We start from the raw sequence: 21,863 nt of genomic DNA on the forward strand, positions 1-21,863 counted from the left end.
ATCCTCCGGGGCTGAAGTGGTTAACTACACACAGGTGGACTCTATTTACTAATTAGGTGACTTCTAAAGGCAACTGGCTCCACTAGATTTTTGTTAGGAGTATAAGAGTAAAAGGTGGGCTGAATACAAATGCATGCCACACTTATCAAATATTTGTAAAAATTTTGAAAACCATTTATACATTTTCCTTCCACTTCACAATTATGTGCCACTTTGTGTTGGTCTATCACATAAATCACATAAAATACATTTACGTTTTTGGTTGTAACATGACACAATGTGGAAAATTTAAAGGGGTATGAAAACTTTTTCAAGGCACTTTAGCTGGATCCAGGGGCATGCAAGTGTCCTATTTGTAGCTGCAGACTTTTAATTGTTTTTTTTTGTATGTCAGGGCAAAGATAAAAAAAACAAAACAAACACAGAGCATGTACATAACATCTCTGTTCTCTACAATACATGTATATTTCCCAAATTTTTACCCTTTTCAACCACTTCATGACAGGGTGCTTCTCCCCTCCCTGCCCAAGCCAATTTTCAGTGCTGTCACTGTTTAAATTATACATTTTGTGGTCATGCTACACTGTACTCAAAATTTTTATAATTTTGTTCCCACAAATAGAGCATTCTTTTGGTGGTATTTGATCACCTCTGGGATTTTTTTTTTTTGCAAAAAAAAAATTTAAAAAAAAAGGACCGAGAATGTTGAAAATTTTTTTTTTGTTTTTCGTTTGTTACAAAACGTTTTAAATAAGTAGGTTTTCTCCTTCACTGACAAGCACTGATGAGGCTGCACTCTCACCGATGGGCACTAATATGCGGCACTGATGGGCACGCTGTCAGGTCACCTTGAGGCCAGGTGACAAATGCACACCGTAGGGATCAGGAGTGCACCGCAAGGTTGTGGACCCTATGGCTGACTGCTGCGGACAGGGGGTCAAGGTGATAGGAAAGCAGGGCCGCCAGAACACCAAGATGGATTCCACCGGGGTTAGAGCATAAGATTCCCTGGGGCGCGGAGTCTAAGAGCCAGCAGGTGTTCACCAGAGCCTCTAGTAGTGAGGATGGACTTGGCTGCAACTGGCTCCAGGTCGCGACCCCCAGGGTCCCCCAGCTCACACCCACAGTAGGCAACAGGAGGATAGGGATGGTGAGGGACAAAGCCAAGGTCGGGGCCACAAGCAGACAGGAATAGTCAGGGACACGCCAAAAGGTCAGGATCACAGGCAAACAGGGATAGTCAAGGACACGCCAACGTCGGTTACAGAACAACAGCAGAGCACACGGCAGGTAACGAACCTAACACACAAAGGTTGATCAGCAGGGTTGGCCTGCAGTGCACAGGTTAATATAGAGTTCTCTGATAGGAGCTAGGTTGGAGTCATGCCAGAGGATGGATTACAAAAGCAGTCAGGTGAGGATCGGCTGGTCTCTAAAGATGAACACATGGAAACAGGTAAGCAGACAAACTCTATTGCAAAACCATGACACACGCATAGGTGGCACTGAAAGGCAGCACCGATAAGTAGCACTGATGTACATTGATAGATGACACTGATGTTTATCACTGATTGGCAGGCACTGGCAGGCATTAGTGATGGGCACTAATTGGCATCCCTGGTGGCCATGGGTGGCATACCTGGTGGTCACAAGTGGTGGACATCCATGGTGGTGTCCCTGATGGTCCTAGGTGGGCATCCTTGGGGAGGCTATGCTGATAATCAGCGCAGACCCCGCCCCCACGTCAGAGGAGCAGCCAATCGGCTCACCTCTACTCGTGTCTGACAGACGCAATAGAGGAAAAGCCGTTACATGGCTTTTCCTGTTTACACCGTGATCATCTGTGATTGGACACAGCTGATCACATGGTAAAGAGTAAAAGTCTTTACCTATATCGGAGTTGTGGTGTGTCAGACTGATACGCCGCACCACTGATCGCCCCGCTGGGCACCCCCGTGGGCTCCTCATCCTGATCAAATCATAAGACGTCTGATCAGGATAACTAAACCACTTTGCCAACGTAATTTTGCTATATGGCGGGCGGCAAGTGGTTAAGATCTTTTATTTTCAAAGATTTTATTTATTGGATTTAAACAATCGTAAACCCACCCATCTAGTAAAGGACAAATGTAAGAAAAAGACAGAAATGTAGAGAAAGTAAAAAGGTAGGAATTAAATAAAGTTTATGTTTGAAACAGTACAGTCTGACCCTGCCTGGGTGTATTTCTTAAAGCGATTCTTAGAGTGGCCTTCTAGGTATATAACAATTTGCATTCATTGGACCCATTTTTGGTCCCATTATTATTATTTGTAATACGATATACACAGCTTTAGAACATATAATACACAAAGCTGTGTGTGTACGGTGTTTATTTGTGGTCTTTCATTTGTTTAACTACATGAGCTCCAGAAGGTTTTAGCCACTCCAGGCCATTTTTTGCTATTCAGCACTGCTGTACTTTAACTGGCAATTGCACAGTCATGCAACTTTATTTCATTTTAGTTTCAATGGTATTTTATTGTAAAAACAGCTTACAAAATACAACATATCCATAGATATAGTGATTCAGTCCATTTAGCGTACATCTTCATGAATTTTAAGATAGAAGAGAGGAGGAACAATACTAATACAACCATACATAAGTAATGAGAACTATGCTCTAATAAGACCTTGGCTGTACAGCCTAGCAAGGCAAGTTATCTTACTCGTTTATTTGGAGCCTAGGTCAGCGTATCAAGCTGTATATTAGGAAACAAAAAATAAAACCGGGGATGAGGAGTGGAAAGGGGGAGGGAAAACGGAAAGGAAGGGAGGGGTGATGGGAACAGGATCCTTCGGTGAGAGAGCATAGAAACCAAGTTGATAGTGTAGTGGGTGGTGTAACATCATTTGTATTTATAGTACGTCCCTTTAAATTTGCCGCCCTGCCATCAGGAGCACGCCCTCAGCGGCGTGCTCCCGTGCTGGTCAGGACCCCCGTGAGTCCGGTTGCGGGTCCCACGGACTCGATCACCGCAGGCATACCAGCGATCGTCTCACGGAGCGGCCGAATGAAGAAATGCCGTTGTAAACAGCATTTCTCCATTCTGCCTAGCAACTAGTGACGCTGATCTCTGCTCCATGTGATTGGAGCAGAGATCAGTGTTCACTAAATTAAAGCCCAACCCCCCCACAGTTAGTAACATACCCCTAGGAACACTTAACCCCTACACTGCCACCCACTGGTTAACCCTTTCACTGCCAGTGTCATTTACACAGGAATCGCTGCATTTATATAGCAGTGATTACTGTATAAATGACAATGGTCCCAAAAATGTGTCAATAATGTCCGATGTGTCCGCCACAATGTCGCAGTCACAATAAAAATCGCTGATCGCCGCCATTACTAGTAAAAAAATAAATAATAAAAAATTATTAATAAAAATGCCATAAAACGATCCCTATTTTGTAAACGCTATAACTTTTGCGCAAAGCAATCGCTTATTGCGATTTTTTTTACCAAAAATATGTAGAAGAATACGTATCGGCCTAAACTGAGGGAAAAAAATGTTTTTTGATATATTTTTGGGGGATATTTATTATAACAAAAAGTAAAAAATAATGCGTTTTTTTCAAAATTGTCGCTCTATTTTTGTTTATAGCGCAAAAAATAAAAACCGCAGAGGTGATCAAATACCACCAAAAGAAAGCTCTATTTGTGGGAAAAAAAGGACGTCAATTTTGTTTGGGAGCCACGTCGCACGACCGCGCAATTGTCAGTTAAAACGACGCAGTGCCGAATCGCAAAAAGTGGTCTGGTCTTTGACCAGCAAAATGGTCCGGTCTGTAAGTGGTTAAAGAATATTCAAACCAGGATTTAACCTACCATCGGTGCTACAAGGTATTGTCCCAGAAACCGTAAAGGCCTCAACCAGTATCAAGTTGCATGTATTGGTCAGAGTACTAGGGACTTCTTTCGACTTCCAATGCCTTGGGATCAAAATTTTTGCTGCATTCAGTAGGTGTCCCGTCAAAGATTTTTTTATAGCGTTTCATAGAGCAATCCGCGATGTGCAATATGCAACACATAGGTGTAAGAGAGATTTTTGTGTCTGTAATGGATTTAATCAGGTCACACACTTTATTCCAGAAAGGACTCCGTGTGGGGCAATCCCACCAAATGTGAAGCACTGCACCTTTATCTTGTTCACATCTCCAGCAAGAGTCCGAGGACAGTGGGTACCACTTTTTCACCTTAACGGGCATAGGATACCAATGTGTAAGCACTTTATAGGACATTTCTTGCAATTTAGTACCAATGGAACATTTATGAGCAAAAATTGAGGCTTGCCGCCATTGTTTGTTTCAAAAGCTTTTTCCCACTGTACTCCTGCTCCCTGGATTTCCCCTCTTCTGTCCCCTTGGAGCCAAGAGTACATAAGGCTGGGTTCACACTGCTGCGGGGGGAGATCCGGATGTGATTCGCACCGCAAATCACATCCGATCTCCGTAGCGATGCGAGTTCAGCCATACAGATAGTATGGCTGAATTCGCATCGCTCCCGCAGCAAACTCGCACGGGACCCTTTTTTGGTCCGCAACAGAATCGGATCGCATGGGGGTTCACACCATGCGATCCGATTCCTGTGCGAGTCGGCAGATCGCACTGCGATATGCGGACGGATCTGGGGGTGTCATTAACAAATCATTGACACTCCCAGCCGTCCGCATAGGGCAGTGTGAACTGCCGGCGGGAGTAATGCGATGCGGGAAAACGCCGCGGATTCGCGGCGTTCCCGCATCGCAGCGGTGTAAACCCGGCCTTAGGGAGGTGGATTTGGCTATCAGAGTTCCAGAGTGGCAGATATTTTCAAAGGGGGTGGTCTGTCTAGTTAGCTGTAGTTTGTCTGGGGAAGTGTGGATGTAGTCATGTATTTGACGGTAGGTCCAATGTGTAAAGCATTTTGGGGAGCTCAAGTCTTGTTTCAGAGAAGCAAAAGGTTTTACTTTATTGATTGGGAGCAAAAGTGTGTTTCTTGTATAAACACAAAGGTAGGTTGTGCTTTTTTCAGTTCCCTTAGTAGGGATACCAATCTTTTTGGCATGTTGAGGCCTCTGAGATTATGTGAAATTAATGTGGGGCATCTGCCTAGAGAGTATGCCATTTTTGCCCCCTATAGTTAGGGCGTCTATGCAAGAAAGCGAGGGTCTCTACTCACCGATGGAAAAAAAAAAAAAAAAGAGGAAAAAGGGGAAGGGGGCCCCCCTGAATAGGCAGGAGGATTAAATTCACAAATGCACACCTCTACAGACTGTAGAGGGGCTCCTCAGATTGTGCCTACCTTAGTGCCCACAGTTTGTAAAAACTGTAGAAAAACTGGGTGGAAGGAAAGAAAAAAAAAACCCCCAGTGGAAACACCCAAGATAAGGCACAGTGTGGAGTGCGTGGGAGTAACTAGCGGGTTGGTTAGGGTGTCAAGTAGTCTGTCTATGTAAAAGACATGTAGCATTCCCCTCTCGCAACCTATAGGAAAATGTTAAACACACAACTGTAACACTGAAAGTAAGCATAACTTTAAGCATACAAATTAAGGATCCAGATAGGCAATCAAGCTTTAAAAGGATGTTGGAGTGAGCACATACTGCCACCAGCTCAGCCTTGGTAAAAGGGGAGCTCGGAGGCAAAACGCGCGCATCTCTAAAGTGGTGCAGTATTATATAAGTCATATTATGCAACTGAACCATGGGTCAAACAATGGGTATGGGGAGCCATCAAGTTATATATCGGTTCACTAATGCCCCCAGGAGGGGGGGGGGGGGGGGGCGCGGTGGAGTCACGGTGATGTTGAGCTCCCAAAGTTCACATACCTGTGCAGTTGAAGCTCAGAGGCATGGAGTGGTGGTTTAAGAAACAGATTTCAGGTGACCGCCTAAGTAGCAATCAGGCGTTTAAAATGGCTCCGCTTTCAGTGGAGAATTCAACCGGAGGGGAGTACGAGAGGGTGTGATAGCCCCCTCATCCAGGAACAGTGTGTACCTCCATAATGCAGTTTGTCAAGAAAGACAAAAATGAAGATCCTACTGCCTAGGTACCTCAGGTGTGTTCTCTGGCTGTTGTGCTCCTGGATGTTTGGGAAGGTCTCATGGATTCAGCTCCTTGCTGCTTCTGAAATTTCCCTTTTTTTAGGCACATGTTTTGTTGGTGTTGAATGTGGCGAAACCGGCGGGCTATTGGGCGCAGACGGAAACCAGAATTCTCAATACCAATCGGGTAAATCCACAGGCGGTAGTTGTAGAGCTGAGCAAAATGATGGTAGCTCATCTGGGGTTTTGAGTGTATGTGTCACACCTTCTGACGTGAAAGACATGGCAAAAGGGAATTTCCATCTGTAGGTGAGGTGATGGTTTCTCTGTGTTTCCAGTAAAGGACACAGAGCCCTGCAATTATTCAATGTAATTGGAGAGAGATCTTGGAATAATGTGATTGTTTGCTCATTAAAGGTGATCAGCTCATTTTGAGGAGCATGTGCTAGAATGTCCTCTTTAAGCTTGTAATCTGTGACACAACATATCACATCTCTGGGCGGTGCCGATTCGTTTGGCCTGGGCACACTCAAAGTCAATGGTAGTGTCCACAGGTCTCTCCAGCAAGGTATTAAATATGGACGTTAGGGCTGGGACGATCTGTTCTGGTGAGACTGCCTCCGGTATCTTCCTCCCCCAAATATTATGCCGCCTGCCCCTATTGTCCAAATCTTCTAAGTGTAGGTTGACTGCTATCAATTGGGCCGTGTGTGCCTCTGAGACAGTCTCCAGTCTAGTGACTGCTTTATCTCTCGTCTGTGCCGAGCGCTCAATGTGTGTTCTCTCATTCAGAGCCAGCACGTCTGCTTTTAATTCAGTGATGACAGAGGAAAAAGCATCCTTTATGTCAGCAATGAATGCTGACATATCAGCATATGTCAAGGGCTGATTGGGAGAGGAGTGGTGTCTTACCAGATCCTCTGATGCTGCCTGCGAGTCCTCACTGTAGTTGTCCTCGTGGTCGTCCTGCGCCATCTTGGAAGCCTTGGAGCCCCGAGCCGTCTGATGCCGAGATGTGAAAAGATCCGGTATACTGTGAGATCTCTGTACTGCAGGTGAGTTCTTAGCTGACAAGCCGGCATTGGGATCTGTTTGATTTGCCCATTATCTGGATCGGAGCGGTCAGTGTGTGGCTGTGAGGATGCGGGAAGAGCGGAGCTCTGTCTCTATGCTGCCATCTGCGCTGCATGCCAGGCCACGCCCCAATTTATTTCAATTTTCTCACACAAATATAACTTTTTTTGGTATGATTTAATCAACACTTTTTTTGTTTGTGATAAAAACAAAAAAAGACCGACAATTTTTAAAAAAAAGAAAGATTAAATTTTCCACTTCAGTTATAAAACATATCCAATACAATCGAATTTCTTCATACATTTAGGCCAAAATGTATTCTGCTACATGTCTTTGGTAAAAAATATAAAAATTCCAATAAGTGTATAATCGTTGATTTGTGTGAAAGCTATATAGTCTACAAACTATGATATATATATTTGAAAATGTTGACAAAAAAATAAAATAAATGTTGACAGCCTCTCATTTCTTGAGGCCCTTAAAATGCCAGGACAATACGAATTCCCCCCAAATTACCCCTTTTTGGAAAGTAGACAGTCTGAAGTATGTAGGCAGAGGCATGGCAAGTTTTTTGAAGTTGTAATTTTTTGTCACAATTTTTTAGAAAATTAAGACATTTTTTTTTCTACCATACTGTCGCCAGCGCAGTGCAGCACCATCATATGACTGGTGTGGCAGTGATCAGGGAAATTGACAGGCAACAGCATGGAAAGAAAAAAAAATTAAATCATTAATTTCTTTAACATGGTTTTCCTCTTTTTTTTTTTTAACATACATTCATCATAATTTTATTTGTTTTTGTTGCCATTCCACTAATGATCACTGTAACAGAAATGTTTTGATGGGTTTAATTCATAACAGCTGTGATTACTAGTGATCTGTGATTGGCTACAGATAATCACAAGACACAGGGCGAGGTGATTGGCTCAGGTACCATGTGATAGCTGAGGGCCAATCCCACCATCACTGTATAAGAAGCACTGTTAAGCTGTTGACATTGTGTTCGCAATCACATGATTCCCCAGGCCACTCATAGCAGCTGAGTACCGGGAGCCCCAATCCGCTTTGTCCAGTGTACACATCGGTCGCTGGAGTGGCGCGCTGCACACTCCAAGGTGGATGAGGTACATGTGCCTCATCCAGCTTGCCTGTGCCGTCCGCCCACAGTAAATGTACTGTGGGTGGTCTGCAAGTGGTTAAATACATATTTATTCTCTTGGGGCACTCCTACATTGTTTGAAAAAAACAAGCAAGCTGGAAAGTCCCTTCGAATTAAAATAAACCTGCACAAGCAGGGCAAATCAACAGGTTCACTTTTAAAGATGAAGTTTAATCTGCGGATATTAGGCTCCTCTGGTTCTTCTATTCCTTTCCTCATCAACATTCTAATAACATTTTTATTAAAAACTTTTTACAATATTTTTATACTTGGTTTAATAAAATAAATAATTTTTTTTGACCTGCACCATTGGAGTATTCCCTCTTTCTATATGTTATGATTGAATAAGAGTGGTTTTTATCATTGGCGGAGCACGATTACCCACATTCGTTGGATACCATGGAGACGCCACTGAATTCCTGGTTCCACTTGGGAGAATACATCCATTGGAATATTCATGCTCGTTTGATTCGGTGTCGTACGACATTCGTATCCATCCATTTCGGTAAGAGTGCATAAACCTCTTCTCACTGTAAGGATTCACTTGTTTTGGACTAATTTCTCATCAGGAGATCATTATTTCACAGTTGGACTGCACCTTATATCATGCATTTTCTCTAGGATTGTGGCTATAGCACTATTTTCTATATGGTCTTATCCTATTTCAGCATTTAATATTATGTTTCCACATTTTTTTAATGCTACATTTTTCTTCAGCACTTTATTCGAATATTTGTCACATTCTGGTGTAGCTGCTTTTTCATTATTTTTTTAAGGGTTGCGCAGTGATATTTCTATCCACATTTTTATTTAAACCCGTTTAATTACATACCTTATTTTAGATCAAATGACATCATCAGTGGGTTTCCGTGGTTCCTACGCAATGCATGGCTAGTGGGAGGGGCCTGCAGGGTGCCATACATAGCTTATTGAAAACATCACAGCACCTTGTCACAGTACTCCTCTAAAGAGCCCTCAGAGTTATGCAAATATCAAAATACCTTAATGGGTGGATGCCTGCCTGGAGCAGTGGATATTCTTATGCAGACTGCATTTGCATACAGACCACCCTAAATAATGCCTACCTGTGATAAATTAATCAAAATCCAATGCATGCTGTGAGAAGCCTACAGTGTGCAGCGAAATCTCTTTCAGAACAGAAGATTACCCTACAACTGTGCAAGACTGAATGCAAGGTTGGAGTTCAGCTTGAAGCCCATTACCCTCACCACATCCACAAAGCATCTAATACATCCCTTTCCTTCACTACCCATGACTCCTTCACTGCCAGGAGTAAGGAAAAACTTGATCTCTGTAGTTGATTACACAGGGCTGCCGATTCTCAGCTATAGGAAGTGTCAGTGAATTATGAGGGTGCTGATAAGCTCCCTGGTAGTTCATTGAGAACTACAAGCCATCTGCAGCAAGGGCTGACAAGACTTGTATTCGTTCATTTATAAAACTCTGCGAATGAATGATGTGGCTGTATGGGCAGAGCCCTGCACTGCCGCACTGTTTTTAAATTGTGACTGTGGGAGAAGATCCCTTGCACACTGTCACAATGGAGGATCGAGGGGGTGCAAGGCTGCTGCATTAGTAAGATGTTACACCCTGAATACAGGTGTAACAGGTTACTTAAAGGTGAACTTATCCTTTAGGGCTCAGTTCACATCTCTCTGCTTCCACTGTCATGCATTTTTCCTTGTGTTTTTGTTCTTGAACGTGCTTTTTAGGGCATTTTACATGCGTTTTCATGTGCTACCAGACTTCAATAGGCTAGAAAAAAAGCAGGTAAATGTATATAAAATAGTCAAAGTGGAGCCTATGAACAGGCCACTATTGCCACATGCTACCAGGTGGATCTAGTACAGTGTGAGGGAGGTCCTCCGGGTAACAGCTATTGGAGAATACACTCTTATATAACAAAGTATACACTGCACATATATACCAGCTATTACAATTTGTGGTCATCCATAAGAGTATCTCTTGGAAGAAATCCCTGATAATGCAATTTGTGGACTATACATACCCCTTCTTTTGTCCACTACCTCACTTGAACTTGGTTATAAGAGGGGAACCACACCGTATTTTTTACTATTTTAAAATATTTTTTTCTTGCATTCTATTGGGTCAAATACACAAGCCTTTTGGATATGTGAGGTGGATGCTAAAGGTCAATAAGACCCCATATCTCACCTCTAGGCTGGGAATAAAAAAAAAAAAAAAAGAAGAAGATCCTGGCTTCCTAGCCAAATCGGCGCCATTAATTTGAATACCGAGGCCGGGCGTGATGTCATAACATTGCGCCTGGCCTCCGAACGATCATAGAGACTCCGGGGACGATCTGGTCCGCCGGAAATCTCGATGGTAACTTCCCGTCGCCTGTAAGAACGATCAAGTGGCGAAACAGCCGCTATGATCATTCTTATGGTGCAGGGAATCGCCGGCTGAAAACGCCGATATCTGAATGAGGTCTGTGGCCTCAGGCATCATTCAGATATAACCACCGAAAGCCCATGACGTCAATAGACGTAGTATGGGCGCTAAGTGGTTAAAGAAAGAGAAATATACAAGTAGGGATGGTTGTGCAATATTAGGTTTTTAGTTTTAGTGCTTGTGTATGCTTGCAAAACTCAAAGAAAAAGACTTGAAAATCGCTATGCTCTGGTGTGAATGTAGCCTAACAATGCAGTGGGCAGCTGTGAATGGCTTTATTAACCACTTCCCGACCAGCGCACGACGATGTACGTCGACAGAATGGCACGGGCAGGCATATTGGCGTACATGTACGTCCAATATTTGTTGCCGCCGTGCCATCGGGAGCGCGCCGCCGGTGGCGCGCTCCCGCGCTGGTCGGGACCCCCGTGAGTCCGGTCGCGGGACCCGCGGACTCGATCGCCGAGGGCATCCCCGCGATCGTCTCACGAAGCGGCCGAATGGAGGAAATGCTGTATAAACAACATTGTCCCATTCTGCCTAGCAACTAGTGACGCTGATCTCTGCTCCATGTGATTGGAGCAGAGATCAGTGTACACTAAATGACAGCCCAACCCCCCCACAGTTAGTAACACACCCCTAGGAACACTTAACCCCTACACTGCCACCCACTGGTTAACCCTTTCACTGCCAGTGTCATTTACACAGGAATCACTGCATTTATATAGCAGTGATTACTGTATAAATGACAATGGTCCCAAAAATGTGTCAAAAATGTCCGATGGGTCCCCCACAATGTCGCAGTCACAATAAAAAAATCGCAGATCGCCGCCATTACTAGTAAAAAAATAAATAAAAAATTATTAATAAAAATGCTATAAAACTATCCCTATTTTGTAAACGCTATAACTTTTGCGCAAACCAATCAATAATCGCTTATTGCGATTTTTTTTACCAAAAATATGTAGAAGAATACGTATCGGCCTAAACTGAGGGAAAAAAATGTTTTTTTATATATTTTTGGGGGATATTTATTATTACAAAAAGTAAAAAATAATGCGTTTTTTTCAAAATTATCGCTCTATTTTTGTTTATAGCGCAAAAAATAAAAACCGCAGGGGTGATCAAATACCACCAAAAGAAAGCTCTATTTGTGGGAAAAAAAGGACGTTAATTTTGTTTGGGAGCCACGTCGCACGACCGCGCAATTGTCAGTTAAAGCGACACAGTGCCGAATCGCAAAAAGTGGTCTGGTCTTTGACCAGCAAATTGGTCCGGTCTGAAAGTGGTTAAAGTCAATGTATTTTCATGACATGCATTTATATGGGCTGCAAAACGCACATAAAAAGCACACAAGTGTGAACCAGGCCTTAATACTACTTTAACCACTTATAGTTATACTGCGGCAAGTTGGCTCCCCTGGGTAAATCGCTGTGGGCTGCTTTAAGACCACTAGGGGGGCATGACAACGGAGCCGATGCGCATGCCCGGTCAGGCGCGATGTCCGTTGGGCACCCACAATTGCTTCTGAGAGAAAAAGAACAGAGTTCTGTCAATGAAATCAGACAAATCTCCATTCTCTCAGGAGAGAGGAGACAGATCTGCTGTTCATACTGGTTATGGGCATTGATAGGTCTCCTCCTCCAGGCAGTCCCACCCCCCCAGTTAGAAACACTCCCTAGGACACACATTTAACCCCTTGACCCCCCTAGTGTTAACGCCTTCCCAGCTAATGACATTTCTACAGTAATCAGTGGCTATTTTTTGATCTGATCGCTGTATAAATGTCAATGATCCCAAAAAAGCGTCTGGTCTGCCGCAATGTTGCAGTCCCACCAAAAATTGCAGACCACCATAACTAGTAAAAAAAAATAAAAAATTTATAAAAATACCATAAATATATTCCCTATTTTGTAGATGCTATAAACTTTTTGCATTTTTTTTTACCAAAAATGTAGAAAAATACATATAGGCCTAAACTGAGGAAGACTTTTTTTTGGGGGATATTTATTATAGCAAAAAGTTTAAAAAAAAAAAATATATATATTATATATTTTTTCTTTTTAATAAAATTGTTGGTCTTTTTTTGTTTTGGTCTTTAGTACAAAAAAATAAAAACCGCAGGAGGTGATCAAATACCTCCAAAAGAAAGCTCTATTTGTGGGGAAAAAATGACATACATTTTGTTTGGGTACAGCACCGCACGACCGCGCAATTGTCAGTTAAAGCGACGCAGTGCCATATCGCAAAAAAAAATGCCCTGGTCATTAAGGGGGCAAATCCGGTCCTTAAGTGGTTAAGGTAAACTTGTTGCTTTACTCTACACAGGAGAAGCACAAGTCCACTCAAAGCGCTAGTAAAGCCCGTTTTGTTATTTTTACCTATAGGTAAGCCTATAATAAGGATAACATAGTTACATAGTTAGTCAGGCTGAAAAAAAGGACAAGTCCATCCAGTTCAACCACAAAAAAATAATAATAATATCATACAATGCCATATACCCACAGTTGATCCAGAAGAAGGCAAAAAAAAAACAGCAGAGCATGATCCAATTTGCTAAATCAGGGGAACAAATTCCTTCCTGATCCCCCGAAAGGCAATCAGATTTTCCCCGGATCACCGTTACCTATAAATGTTAGTACCCAGTTATATTATGTACACTTAGGAAATAATCCAGGCCCTTCTTAAAGCAATCTACTTAGCTAGCCAGAATCACCTCTGGAGGGAGTCTATTCCACATTTTCACAGCTCTTACTGTGAAGAAACCAACCATTCCTTATTTGAAGATGAAATCTCTTTTCCTCTAGACGTAAAGAATGCCCCTTTGTCCTCTTTGTTGACTGTAAAGTGAATAACTCAACAACAAGTTCACTATATGGGCCTCTTATATATTTGTACATGTTGATCATATCCCCCCTTAATCTCCTCTTATCAAGAGAGAATAAATTCAGTTCCTCTAATCTTTCCTCATAGCGGAGTTCCTCCATGCCTCTTATCAGTTTGGTTGTTCTTCTCTGCACTTTCTCCACTGCATATTCCAGATGAGGTCTTACTAATGATTTGAACAGGGGCAAAATTATATCTCTCTCTCTGGAGTACATACCTCTCTTAATACAGGACTTTGCTCACTTTGTAAACCGCAGCTTGGCATTGCATGCTATTATTGAGCTTATGATCTACCAAAACCCCCAGATCCTTCTCCACTATGGATCCCCCCCAGTTGTACTCCCCCTAGCATGTATGATACATGCATATTATTAGCCCCCAAGTGCACAATTTACATTTCTCAACATTAAACCTCATCTGCCACATAGTCGCCCAATTAGACAGAGCATTGAGGCCATCTTGTAAATTGGAGACATCCTGTAAGGACGTTATTCCACTGCATAGCTTGGTGTCATCTGCAAAGATGGAAATGTTACTTTTGATCCCAGACCCAATATCATTTATAAAGATATTAAAAAGTAAGGGTCCCAGCACTGAACCTTGGGGTACACCACTGATAATCTTAGACCATTCAGAGTAAGAATCATTAACCACGACTCTCTGAATTCTGTCTTTTAGCCAGTTTTCTATCCATTTACAAGCTGATATTTCCAAACCTGTAGACTTTACCTTACACATGAGCCGTGTGTGCAGAACTGTATCGAATGCTTTTGCAAAATCCAAGTATACCACGTCCACCACCACCCCTCTGTCCAAGGCTTTACTTACCTCCTCATAAAAAGAAATCAGGTTTGTCTGACAACTTCTGTCCTTCATGAATCCATGCTGTCTGTTGCTCAAAATATTTTTTTCCTGCAAGAACTCGTCTATGTGGTCTTTTATTAATCCCTCCAGTATCTTCCCAACTATAGAAGTTAAACAAACAGGTCTATAGTTACTTGGTAAAGACTTTGTTCCTTTTTAAATATAGGCACCACATTGGCCCTGCGCCAATCCAGTGGTACTATTCCTGTCATTAATGAGTCCCTAAAAATTAGATACAATGGCTTTGAAATGACAGAGCTCAATTCTTTTAGGATCCGTGGGTGGATGCCATCAGGTCCAGGTGCTTTAGCCACCTTTATTCTGTCCAAATATTTCTGGACCATATCACTTTTGAGCCATTGTGGATTTGGGGCTGTGTCACTACCACCCCCATTATGGAGACGAGCTCCTCCATGCTTCTTTGTGTACACAGAGCTGAAGAAAGTATTTAATAAATTAGCCTTCTCTTTGTCCCCAGTCACCCACTCCAGATTATTTTGTAAAGGGCCTACATGCTCAAACCTGACCTTTTTACTATTAATATATTTGAAGAATTTTTTGGTGTTTGTCCTACTATCTTTTGCAATCTGTCTTTTGTTTTGAATGTTTGCACCCTTGATTTCCTTTTTACATATTCTGTTATATTCTTTGTAACATTTAACCACTTCAGCCATCTGACGCCCACAGATGGGATCTCCCATCCTGGGTGGGCGTCATACGACGTCCCCTTATTCCCAGCCGTCTAGGGGGCGCGCGCGCACCCGCAGCATCGCTCAGGACCCGGTGCGTGTGCCCGGCGGCCGCGATGTCCGCCGGGCACCCACGATTGCGCGGAAACACAGCAGGACTGCAGATCTGTCTATGTAAACACACAGATCCACATGCTGTCAGAGGAGAGGAGATCGATGGTGTGTTCCCAGTACAGAGGAACACTGATCGGTCTCCTCCCCTTGTGAGTCCCCTCCCCCACAGTTAGAATCACTCCCATAGGGAACATATTAACCCCTGCAGTGCCCCCTGGTGTTAACCCCTTCCCTGTCAGTCACATTTACACAGTAATCAGTGCAATTTTATAGCAACGATCACTGTGTAAATGTGAATGGTCCCAAAAATGTGGAAAAAGTGTCCGACGTGTCCGCCATAATGTTGCATGTCATGCAAAAAAAAAAAAAAGCCATAAATCTATCCCCTATTTTATAGATGCTAGAACTTTTGCACAAACCAATCAATAATCGCTAATTGCAAAAAAAATTTTTTACCAAAAATACGTAGAAGAATACTTATTGGCCTAAACTGGGGAAAAGCTTTTTTTTTTTTTTTTTTAAATGGGATATTTATTATAGCAAAAAGTAAAAAAATTGTGTTTTTTTTCAAAATTGTCGCTCTTTTTTTTGTTTATAGCACAAAAAATAAAAACGGCAGAGGTGATCAAATACCATCAAAATAAATCTCTATTTGTGGAAAAAAGGATGACAAATTTTGTTTGGGTGCAACGTCGCACGACCGCGCAATTGTCAGTTAAAGCGAAGCAAGGCCAAATCGCAAAAAGTGCTCTGGTAAGGAAGGGGGTAAAATCCTCTGGGGCTGAAGTGGTTAAATGACACTAGTCTTCCTCCATTTTTATATTTTTTAAAAGCTCTTTTCTTATAGTTTATAGCTTTTTTAACTTTGGCCGTGAGCCACATAGGTTTTATTTTACCTGTAGGTAAAATTAATATCTCCTAAATATGCACAGTTTAGGAGATATTCACCCTTCATGCAGCCGCTGACATCATTCAGAGCTTCTTGCCGGAACCCAGGGCTCCTGCACGCATGCACGGGAGTGATGTCATCTCGGCTTAGACTGCGAACCTGGCAGAAAGGCCAGGGGAAGATGTCAGTCCTCTCAGCAGTGAGCGGGCACCGCTGGAAGGGCTTCGTTCTAAGGCAAATATTTCATAATGTGTTAGTATGAAATACATACTAGCACATTATTGCATTGTCTTGCTAGCGTTTTGTTTTGTTTTTTTCCGCAGCGGTTTACTACCACTTTAAACAAGCTCTGAGCCCTCAGAATAACTGCAAACCCTTGAAAAACAGTAGTAGCATTCATTAGTTATCTGTACCTGACTCTTCTTGCTTGCTTAAGAGGATTGACCCTTCCCCCAGTCATCAAAGGGCACTACAAACTCATGCCTCAGCTACACTTCCCACTAAGCTAACCTTTGAAACCTGTAATCGTGGGCATATTGATTCATTCTGTCACTGTCCTGAACATAACCTTAAATGGAAGCCAAAAAATGGTCAATTTCTTAACCACTTGAGCTCTGAAAGGTTTTACCCCCTTCGTAACCAGGCCTTTTTTTTTGCTATTCAGCACTGCACTACTTTTACTACTTGGTAATTGCACGGTACCCAAAAGAAGCCTATATCACTTTTTTCAGAGATTTATTTTGGCAGTATTTAAATCACTGCTGTTTTTTTATTTATTGCTATATAAACAGAAAAAAAACTACATTTTTGAAAAAACATGTTTTTCAAGTTTCTGTTTCAAAATTTTGATAGCGGCTTTCAGCTCATCTGCATTGTTGGGTCTGGTGTCTCACCTTCCTCTTGACAATACGTCACGGATTCTCTATGAGGTTTAGGTCAGGTGAGTTTACTGGCAAATCAAGCACCATGATCGTTAAACCAGGTATTGGTACACTTGGCAGTGTGGGCAGCAGTGTGTTTTATCAAGTCCAAAGTCAGCGCAGCCCTCTAGCCGGAAATTCTAGCGCACTTCATGCGCTTCCCTCTGCTGACCAGCTTTATGGAGATGCTGATTTCATTTTCCAGCCAGACTTGCCACCTGACCACATTGCCAAAAGTATTAATACCTGCTTTAATGATTATGGTATCGCTGTGCTTGATTGGCCAGCAAATCCGCCTGACTTAAACCCCATAGAGGCTCTGTGGGGTATTGTTAAGAGCAGAAAGACACGATCAAGGAAACCTGGCCTTCCATAACACCTCAGCAGTGCCTATATGCCACACCGAATTGATGCATTAATTCATCCAAAAGGATCCAGATCAAGTATTGGTATAGTGCATACTATACTGTACTGGGACATACTCTTCAATAAGCCAACATTTCTATATTAAAAACTTTTTTTTTTTTTTTTTTTATTGGTCTTCTGTAATATTTTAGTTTTCTGAGATACAGAATTTGGGGTTTTCACTAGCTCTAAGCCATAAACATCAGATTTAAAAGAATGAAATGCTTGAGATATCACGTTGTGTGTAACATATCTATATAAGAATTTCACTTTTTGAATTGAATTACTGAAATAAAATTAACTTTTTGATGATATTCAAATTTTACAAGATGCACCTGTATATTTGAACATTGATCAGTCCTTACGTACTGACTTCCTATCTCATTTCTTGAGGCCCTAAAAATGAAAGGGCTGCACAAATACCCCCCAAATGACCCCTTTTAGAAAAGTATACAGGTAGACAAAGTATTTAGTCATAGGCATGGTGATTTTTTATAAATTTTGTCACAATTTTTTGAAAATAAAAATGAACTAATTTGGGTTTTTTCACATACTGTCACAATTGCAATACAGTGTCATCATATCACGATTTTGCCACCTTTTTTGCCACGATTTTGTTCAGAAATGTAAAAGGCAGAAAAACGCCTGTAATCTGCCCCAAAGAAGTGCATGTTCTTTTTTGAGCTTAGGGCGTTTTGCGTCAGGTGACAAAACACTCAGATGTGAACAGGTGCCATTGAAATAAATAAGATTTTGCTTGTGCGTTTTTCAGGCGTTTTATGAGCTGAAAATACTCAGGTGTGAATGCAGCCTGAAATTTGGTACATTTTATGGCTGAATCCTACACATACAAAGGAACCAAAATCTTTTAATTGACATTTGACCATTCTTAGAACTTTCGTAAGAATTTTCTTAAAACTTTTCCCAAGAGTTTGCTTTCAAAATTCTCTCTATGGCCAGCTTTATACAATCATTGATTTTAGCCCTATTCACACCATGTTGCATGAGCTAGGTTCCCTATCCTGAATTATATGAACGTGGTTCTGTACTGAAGTTGGTGCTCATCAATTCACTAAACCCAGCAATCTATAGATCTTATAAGAAGATGGCAGTGCAAAGACACAAAAAAAATAAAAAAAAAACAGACTGAAAATAATTTGAGATTCTTCCTGAAAAACGATCTGTTGTGTCATGAAGTTTCCTAATGCTGAGCTGGCAGATTGACACATTAGCAGGTGACAACAAACAAGGCAAACATTGAGCTGAACAGACTATGAAGACTGGCCAAGCAAGTCTCCATCACCAACAAACAAGAATAACTACCATAGCATATGGCCAATGTGACAACAAAACCACAGCTATAAGAAAACAAGCATACAAGGAAAATCTGCAGCATCTTCAATACAATGTAACAAAACAAGTGTTATTTGGGTCATATAACATTAGAGATCCCTTGCTGGTACACTCACCTAATCCCAACACCATTTCTTCCACACTAGCTGAAACAGCAGAATCGAATGCTCCAGATATGCCCCGTACACACAATGAGATTATCGGATGAATCATCGTCCGTTTTTTTTTTTTTTTGCATGCTAATCTTACGTAGAATCTGATGTGTTTTTTAAAGTCACGAAAATTTTCGTACGACAGAATAAAAATTCGGAAGTGATGTCATGTGTTGTAATGCATTTGTATTGCATTTTCGAAACGACAGCCGTACTGATTAAACGAAAATGGTACGATCTGATATCATACGAAAAAAATTTCCACGCATGTCCGATAGAATAATATCGGATAAACTGTCCCGATTAGCTCTCGAAAGCTCTGTACCAATGATCCGATTATCGTACGATCGATTCGAATGCGGAATTTTCCGTACGATTTTCGAATCGTGTGTACGGGGCATAATGGTGCAGTGACTGCCACCTGTTCCCTCTGGTGACCCCTTGTCACTATTGTGTCCTGTGGTGACTAGTTGTCAGCATGACAAATCACAGTGAGCAGTCTGAAATGTTCACTCAGAACGTTGCTGGGAGCTCTGCTACAAAATGTTATCAAATGTGCCTAAGGACAATATATGTATATCAACGTTGGGCACTTGGAGTCCTGAAGGGCTGACAAAATGTTTTCTTAAGGCCCATGGTCTTGTTCTGATGCTCATGTGCCCATTGTAGGTGTTTTTGGCTGTGGACACAGGTGGGCATTGGCACCCTGACTGGCCTACGGCTAAGCAGCCCCATATGTAAAAACTGTGATGTGCTGTGTGCTCCGACACCTTTCTATTGAAACCAGCATGAACTTTTTCAGCAATATGAGCCACAGTAACTCATCTATTGAATTGGCCTACAGGGGTTCTCAAGGGGAGGAGAAGCTCTCTGGGGATCCTGATTTAAGGGGGAGGCTCGCTGAGAACCCTGATGCAAGTGGGGGGCTCGCTGGGAACCCTGATGTAAGTGGGGGGCTCGCTGGGGATCCTGATGTAAGTGGGGGGCTCGCTGGGGATCCTGATGTAAGTGGGGGGCTCGCTGGGGATCCTGATGTAAGTGGGGGGCTCGCTGGGGATCCTGATGTAAGTGGGGGGCTCGCTGGGGATATATACATGTTTATGCCCGTCCAAGCGTATGACTTTCTTTACTACCCTGCTATGGGCTCTAGCCCCAGATCTTTTCTAGACCTAGCAACGCCCCTGTTTCCTTCCTTAAAGCGGAGTTCCACCCATTTAAAAGTCATCAGCTACAAAAAGCGTAGCTGCTGACTTTTAATAATCAGACACTCACCTGTTCCACGGTCCAGCGATGTGGATGCAGGAAGCCTCGCTCCTTTCCGAGGCGCAGGCATTCTAACTGTGGGCGCCTAGCTGTGGCTTCACAGCCGGGCGCGCACTGCGTGTTGTGAATGGCCGGGCAATCTTCTGGGACTTGTGAAGTGTCCCAGAAGATTGCAGGGAGGGAAGGGAGAGAAGTAAACTTCCTTACCACGCTGCGGAGACAGAGGAGGAAGAGGGAGCTGCATTCCCATAAAAAAAACAGGGTACCCACTCCTCCCCCAAAAAATGACATGTCAAATGTGGCATGTCAGGGGGTCACCTACACTTAAAGCAGAAGGAAATTTTTTGGGTGGAACTCCGCTTTAAGCTGGCCATAGACGGCTCGAATCTCTGGCTGAGATTCAAACCAAGTATGGCAGGCTGAATGAATGAATGATCGACTTTTTTTTTTTTTTTTACCAAAAATACGTAGCAGTATACATATTGGCCTAAACTGATGAAGACATTTGATTGCTTTATTGCATATGTTTTATAGCAGAAAGTAAAAAATATATTTTTTTCAAAATTGTCAATCTTCTTGTTTATAGCGCAAAAAATAAAAACAGCAGAGAAAATTAGCATTTTTTTTTCCCCCAGGTACAGCAGCCTGATTGGTGCCCATGCAAATGTGGCATGCAGGACTGGCACAAGCGTGAACCTAGATTCATTTTCTGCCTAATATATCTCACCTATATCCAAGTGTCATTGTCACATGATAATCAATGTTATTCACCTAACCTGTCAGTGGCCGGAATCTTATGGCTGATCGGTGTAGTCCATAAGAACAAGCATGCACCGAATGTAATCAGTGCTGTCAGTGTGTCTATAGGAAGACAAATGAAGTGATCAGAAAGTCCTGTGTGTAGGTGAGGACAGTCCATGGGGCAACGATCGCTGCCCCTGTAATATAATAGAACAGAGAAGCTGCCGGCCTGGCACTGCGCCCACTACACACAGGTGACAACTCACCTCCTCGGTGGCGGTGGGGCAGTAGTAGGTTATGACGAGGGTGGTCAGTACATTCATGATGAGCCCCACCATGGTGATAGTGTTGGGGGCCACCCATAGGGGAACCTTCTCCACCAGCCAGTTCCAATAGACCTGCATGAGGGGCTCCAGCAGAGAGCGACCCTGGGCGCTGTACTTGTGTTCCTCCAGCCGCTTCAGCTGCAGGGCAGTCAGGGGCTCCGGGAAACACAGGACGGCCGCCATCCTCTTCTCCCCACCCGGCTCTCCTTCCTGTCTGTCCGGGACAGCAACTCCCTTCCGCCGCCCTAAAGTTCAGGGGGCCGGACTAGGGAACTTCATCCCGGAAGACCGAGGAAGCCCGAGACAACAACACACACACAGCGCGCCGTCCACAACGCTCCCCCTGAGGGGTTACGTGCTCTGTACACATTGCTCTCCGTGAGGGGTCGGCGTGCTTCATAAACATTGCTTCCCAAGGGGTTGCGTGCTCTGTACACATCACTATCCCTGAGGAGTTGCGTGCTCCGTGCAGAACGCTCCCCCTGAGGGGTCGGTGTGCTCTTTACACAGCTCTACCCCTGAGGGTTCG

At 42.9% G+C, this 21,863-nt stretch overlaps 1 protein-coding gene across 1 annotated transcript in view; it reads right to left on the reverse strand.

Moving 5' to 3' along the window:
• Positions 1-21,596, reverse strand: part of CHPT1 (choline phosphotransferase 1) — an 87,741-nt gene extending 66,145 nt beyond the window's left edge. The window contains exon 1 of the mRNA XM_077472216.1: positions 21,275-21,596. Within this exon, the coding sequence (XP_077328342.1) occupies positions 21,275-21,517 (243 nt within the window). The 5' untranslated portion in view covers positions 21,518-21,596. The remainder of the gene's footprint in view (positions 1-21,274) is intronic.
• Positions 21,597-21,863: the final 267 nt, after the last annotated feature.

Source organism: Lithobates pipiens, unplaced genomic scaffold, assembly GCF_037356315.1.
Source record: "Lithobates pipiens isolate NorthernLeopardFrog02 unplaced genomic scaffold, aLitPip1_a1.2 Scaffold_8, whole genome shotgun sequence".
Lineage (NCBI taxonomy): Eukaryota > Metazoa > Chordata > Amphibia > Anura > Ranidae > Lithobates > Lithobates pipiens.